At 35.5% G+C, this 7,021-nt stretch overlaps 1 protein-coding gene across 2 annotated transcripts in view; it reads left to right on the forward strand.

Moving 5' to 3' along the window:
- LOC107191284 (mediator of RNA polymerase II transcription subunit 13) overlaps positions 1-7,021 on the forward strand; it is a 45,280-nt gene that overhangs the window by 26,812 nt on the left and 11,447 nt on the right. For both annotated transcript variants that reach the window (XM_015580283.1, XM_015580291.1), the window contains exon 5: positions 4,862-5,291. In XM_015580283.1, coding sequence (XP_015435769.1) covers positions 4,862-5,291 — 430 coding nt within the window. The remainder of the gene's footprint in view (positions 1-4,861; positions 5,292-7,021) is intronic.

Genomic DNA, 7,021 nt, shown 5'->3' on the forward strand with positions numbered 1-7,021 from the left:
TATCCAATAAAACAGTGCAGTTGACTCTTGATATATTGCAGCTCGCTATATTGCCGCGCAAGGTACTTGTTCAGTACACGTACTTTCAGACATGCAAATTCGCTCTTCCACTACGTTACGAATACCGTCCCCACCGGCACGATCAAGCTCCTACACAGGCGCTGAGGCCGGAGCTACGACGGCAGAACTTAGCATGGAGGGTTCTTGATATGTTGCCACCGCTTCGCGAATATACCTCTCCTACAGCCTCGGCCGCGGCTATATATCAAGAGTCCACTATACATAAATTGGGGAAGTTGAACTAACTTAAGTAAAGCTATGCTGTATCTGTTACATAGTGTGTAACAAAAATGATGTAGGTCCCTAAAATGGGTCACTCCTGGGGTGATTTGAAATAAGTTTTTCTTTAGCAAAAATGGTGTCCAAGACTTTATTAACGAGATATTTACAAAAAACTCCGACCTTTTTGTTAATATCTGGTTAATAAAGCCTCGGATAACATTTTTGCTGAGGAAAAACTTGTTTCAAATCACCTCACAAGTCAGACCCATTTTAGGAACTAACAACAGTTTTGTTACACCCTGTATACTAAAATATTTTCCGCATTTCCAACAGCGTCGTTAGTGGAGCGGTTGACCGTCACGACTGCGGAACCACTGCGAAATTCTTTTTTGGACGAGATTCGAGTCCCGTAAAAAGTTTTTTTAAATTACACTTATTATATATGTTTTTAATTTGTAACTAATTGATAATTAATAGTATTTATATAAGGATATTTTAACCTCCAATATACATAAAAAAACTCTTACAGCTTATCTTAATGGTATCCTTAATAATATGACAATCCTACCCTATATTCTTAATAATCATACCATTTATTGTCATTTAATTCAAAATTAATAAAATATATGATACATGCAATTAAGAAAAACTTAGTATGTACTTTGTACGGGGCTCGAACCACATCCAAAAGAAACTGTGCAATCGTGACGCTTAGGCGCTCCACTATCGACGCATTATTTTTATTTAATAATTAATTTAATACATTAATTTGTTCCTAGCAAGTTAATTAAATCTGTATACCTAATCCAGTTCTGGAAGTACGACAAATATTTTACTATTTACCAAGTACAGCATAGTTTTACTTCAGTTAATTCAACTTCTATATTTTATATACTGTTTTACTGGATATGGAAATATTTAAAATCGTGTAATACATGTACTTATTTAATAAAGGAAATATAAAAATTCAAAGTATAAGTTACTTTTTCACGGAAAAAACGATGAAAAAATCGGTTTTTGATTTTTAAAACTACAACGGACCCTACCAAAAAATTGGGGACAATTATACTTGTGATAATATATTGTTACTGTAATTATATAAATGTAGTTATTTTAAGATTTCAATGAGAAACCATTTTTTTCAGCATTTTTGTGCGTTCTTTATTTTTTATGACTAGCATTCTCAACCAAAAAATGCTTAAACACGTGCCCCGATAAATATCATCTATTAAATTTTTCACGGAATTTTTACATGTGATTAAATAGAAGAAATAGAGGAAAAACCTTGTAACCCGAATTTTCCCTATCACTACCCTCCTAATCGAGTTAGAGGGTTGAAAATTGGTATACATTGTTTTTTCTTGGTAAGTTATTGAATGGTATATCACAAGTCCAAATCAGTCTCAGGGCATTTTAGACCCCCGTATCTGCTTATACCCTTCATATTTTGTATTGAGGATATTGTTTAATTGAAAATAGAATTAAAAATCTGTTAACACGTTCGCTGCGGACTCCGCGGATCCCGCATCAACTGTGATGTTGTTTGGGAATTTTTGTTCATGTTCGCTGCCAAAACAACAGCATCCTGCGCAAATTCACGATTCTCTGTTGGCATTGAATGTGTTAAGCAGGTGTCCGCTTTTTGGATGGTCAGAAGTAGATGACATTTATTTTTTAAAACTAAGAAACATTTTGATCTATAATTTGTTTGGAGTTTGTTAAAAAAAATGCAATTATAAGAAGCTCATCAGTTGAAACATAAGCCTTGAGTTTCTCCACGGTTGTCGTGACATTTTACAAAATAATTGAATTGAACTTCTATATACGTATTTTATAATGAAATCTTATATTACAAAATATCTCTAAATAACTTTTTTACAATAGTAAATTAAAACTGAAAAGTTCGTTGAAAAATCGATATTTGTGATTTCGTGTGCCGCTATTGTGTTTTACTTATTTTGTCATAAAAGATTATGGCACATTATTATAAATAATTAGGAACATTACAAGTATATACAAATTTGAGGTTCATGTTGCAGCTTGTAACTTAACCCTTTGACGGTCACTGGTCACGTATGTAAATATATGTGATTTCGCTATCCAGCGATTATTGGCCGGTGGTTGTCGTTAGGGGTTTGCGTGTGACCGAAACTACTGGCTCGGGACGGGACAGAAAGATTCGGATGAGATCAGGCGAAATCTCGATACTCCCGAGACTTGACTCAAGTTCTGAGCACAGGCGGGCGGCCGGACTTCGGATTGGCTCGCCAAAAGTCGGACGTCATTGGCTCGGGAGCCGGATATCCAACTACGGAGACGGAAAGGGTTAGTACCTTTATTCTCATCTTTTGTTAAATCATGATTTGTATATCATTATTTATTATTCATTTACATATACATACATATATTTTCAATATCCAATAGTCTGTAAATACTAAAATAGGTCCATATACGTATTTAGATAAATACCGTATTAAAAACTTGGGAGATAGAGTCTTTTGAGTTCGACAGTGTTTTAAAATATTAATACAAGATACTTCATACTTATTGTTAGTCTTTATGTAAAGGGAATATAAAGGGAATTATGTTTTTCGGGATAGGATCAGGTTTAAAATAAAAAAAGGTACAAACACATAAATGCACACAGAAATGAATATTTAAGGCGAAAGTTTTTTCTTTTAAGTTTACATGGAAGAAAGGTAATTGTTCTATATTTTCTGGTAGCAACTTTGTTCGCCTACTACTAAAATAAGCAGGGCTTGCAACTGTTTCAAATTGTTATATATCGGTTCTTAATAAAACAGTTATGAAGAAACTTTATTCTGAATAACTGTTATAAGGAACCCAATTTCTGTGTATATCTATTTCGGTTACGGTTCTTATATCGGTTCTAGAACTGTTATTTTTTCGGATCTCATTCTATATCCGTAGAAATGCAATTCTACTAGATATACTACTCTGCAAACAGCAGCAAGACAAACACTTATGATTCCCGCTGCTCAAACGACGAGCAAAGTCTTATTTTCCAGTAGGTGAAAACATTACCAATAGTAGACGAACAAAGTTGCTACCAGAAAATATATAAGAATAAACCTTTGCCTTCTCGTAGTGTCAAACATCCAGGAAATATTCATTTCTGTGTGCTTTTATTTGTTTGTACCTTTTCTATTTTAAACCTGAGCCTGTCCTGAAAAAGATAGTTCCCTTTATATTTCATTCACACAAAGACTAACAATAAGTATAAAGTATCTTGTATTAATATTTTAAAACATTGTCGAATTCAAAAGACTCTATCTCCCAAGTTTTTAATACAGTATTTATCTAAGTACGTATATGGACTCATTTTAGTATTTACAGACTATTGGATATTGAAAATATATGTATGTATATGTAAATGAATAATAAATAATGATATACAAATTATGATTTAACAAAAGATAAGAATAAAATGGATATCGGGCTACCGAACCGATGACGTCCGACTTTTACCGAGCCAATCTGAAGTCCGGCTGCCCGCTCGTACTCAGAGTCCGAGTCGAGTCTCGGGAGTATAGAATCTCGCCCGATCTCGTTCGAATCTTTCCGTCCCGGATCGAAGCTCGAGTTCCCGCGACTCGGTACGATCCGCACATCCCTAGTTGGCGCGAATTTTTGAGTAAAATGAACGTCCGTCAAAGTGTTAATATAAACATTCACAAATATTCGTTAAACACGGGGTGTCCCAAAATAGTTGTAAGTCCTTGAAAGGAGTGATTTGAAACAACTTCTTCCTTAGCGAAAACGTTCTTCGAGGCTTTGTTAACGAGATATTAACGAAGAACCCCGACCAATCAGAGCGCGAGTCTACCGGCTGAGCTCCCGTGGCAGTCAACGCGATTGGTCGGGGTTTTTCGTTAATATCTCGTTAACAAAGCCTTGGAGAACTTTTTCGCTAAAGAAAAAGTTGTTTCAAAGCAACTCAGGTATCGCGTCTTTCAAGGACTTAAAACTATTTTGGGACACCCTGTATATACAAATGTACGGATGAGCTGTATGAAGTTTCTAATCAAAATGTTTTTTCTTTTTAGAGTTGCTTGAAAATATCACAGTCATCTGTTTTAACAGCCTCAAAAAAGAACATCCCTTTAAGCCTTCATGTTATTGCACTTATCATAGTCATGCACGCCGTAAACTCATACAGTTGGCAGTGTATTACTGTTACAATTACGGATCACGGGTGAAGCGATCATGATAAATAACATGGTCAAGTATCTACCTCAAGTTTTATAAACTTTCGAAAATCCTTGTGTTTTGTACTAGAACTTTAGATTCTTAATCATTTTGTTCAGAAATTATAACACTTGGTGATGACCAGAAGCTACTTAGTGTCTTAGCTCGTCATTTAGAATACATATTTATAAATACTGTAAATGAGTGTATATAAATACGTAATAGGGATCTTTACATACTTGTCCTGCTTGCATTTCAAATTTCAATGCAAAGATTGGTCAGATCTGTATGTGTATCTTCAGTGAACATTGTATTTACAAAATTGTATGCAACTGTAGCACAAATTTATAAAGCAGCTGTTCGCATGCAGTGATTCTAGCTCCGTATGGGCTAGCAGGCACGTTAACCGGTCCAGTTGGAAGAACAGACAGTCAGCTTCTTGAAGAGTGGAAACACTTTTATCCAATCAATGGCAGCAACGTCGAGGCAGGACTTCCACCATTGGTGGAAGTACTTGTTGGTGGTGTACGCATGCGATATCCTTCCTGTTATGTCCTGGTCACCGACATGGACGACACACCACCCGAAACACCACTTTCTCCGCCGAACAGCCCTGCTAGCTGTGAACATCCACTTTTAGGTCAGCAGGAGCTACGTACAGCTACAGAACTACCGGAACGTGTGTGGGCAGAATGTACTTTGAGTTCCCCGATCTCTGCTTCCAAAACAGAATCTTCCACTGAACAAGGAACCTGGAGCTTCATCGATCCGACGCAAAAGTCTTCCTGTACCTGTTCAAAGTGAGTGACGGTTCGCAACGCTACTTTCAAACGGATTGTAACTCTTATTGCATTGTAATCCCATTGAAATGCTACCGAACAAGTTACATGTTCCAAAGCAATTCTTTCAAAACAGAAAGAATTTTTTGATGCTTTTAAAAACGAAACGAGAAAACAATGCAGTAATAGCACTGAGAATTGTACTGTCAAATTGATCTAGTATGTTATCATAGTACGACGCAGAGAATGTACTGGTTTATTATTATGTTTCAAAGTATCGTTTCCTTTTGCACATGTTATTCAGTGTAGCAGTAAGTTATTTCTTTCGACTGCATTCTTTCTTATGATTCTGGATAACGTTCGAAATAGTATTGTTCACAATTATTATTGATTCTGTCTGCATGCTATAGCACAGTTATATGAGACGTAGGGTTCAATTGTTCCAATAAATAGATCAGTAATTTAACTTCGATGGCTATTGCAACGCGTGCATGTAAACTTAGTTTTTGAGGATGGATCAGATGCGATTGTTTCTTTGAAGTTAGATATTTATTTCGTGCAACTGAAGTATCCTGTACCAGACAGTTCCATCATGAACGGAATATCATGTTTGTTTTGGACAGTACATGGTAAGTCCGTGGTGGAATCGAGTTACACTAGACTGCAGGTCTGTCCAAATGGTGCCCTGGTGGCATCGGGCGCTCGGACTTGCCACGACTTACTTACACGCTTCACATTTTCTTTCTCCCTCTTTGAAAATACGTCTGAATATCACAGAATGTATTTATAGGTGTTAAATAATTATAGTAGTACACCTGGATAACATTAATAACTATGTACCTACAATACATTATTTACAATGGCTTCAAACGTAGCGTTTTGTATATTTATTATGACCGCAATGCGATAGTATTTATAATTACTGTATAAGATGGGAAATTAATAAAATTATGTTTATTCATATAAGTATATACAATTAATAATTTTATAACACATGGCATTCTTTATGTTGAAATTGGTGATCACACTCGACCCTCGACGAGGAATTTACAAAAAAGAAACTTATTTATAATTTTCCGTGTTATAAAACTGATCTTTCAATGTAAAAAAATTATACTCAAATAAGCCAAATCTACTAGATTAAAACAAAGCACAAACGAATTTAATACGATAAATAATTTCCAAGATAAAAATTTACAAGTATTCCCGTTGCACGAAAATAGGCAATAATTGCAAACTTTGCGGATTGTTTTTTTTTTAAACAAATGCGATACCAGAAAAATTATGACTCTATTCTCCCTCTCTGAAACTTTCCTATTCTATCCCAATACTATCGCATTGCGACCATAATAAACATACGAAACGCTACATTTGAAAACATTGTAAATAATGTACTGTACAGAATTATTAATGTTATCTAGGCGTACTAGTATAATTATGATTTCTAGTTAATCTAATAATAATTAGTATTGTTAGTAGAGGCACCGTTGCCAGACCGAGAGTAAAAGGGGTGTTTGGGAGTTCTCCTGGCAACGCTGAGTAGGGGACACGCGGATTTTATTTATGACCTCTGTCGACTCGACACTCAGCAGTCGAAGTATCGTCGTGAATGCTTGTCGATACAAACAGCCAGGGCCGTTCCTGGGTTGTTGGCCGCCAGAGTGCAAAAACAATATTGACGCCTTTATTAATTTAATATTATTTAATTAAAATTTTAATATGCAGTGTACCTTTCGTATATATATATATAT

Source organism: Dufourea novaeangliae, unplaced genomic scaffold, assembly GCF_001272555.1.
Source record: "Dufourea novaeangliae isolate 0120121106 unplaced genomic scaffold, ASM127255v1 scaffold11, whole genome shotgun sequence".
Lineage (NCBI taxonomy): Eukaryota > Metazoa > Arthropoda > Insecta > Hymenoptera > Halictidae > Dufourea > Dufourea novaeangliae.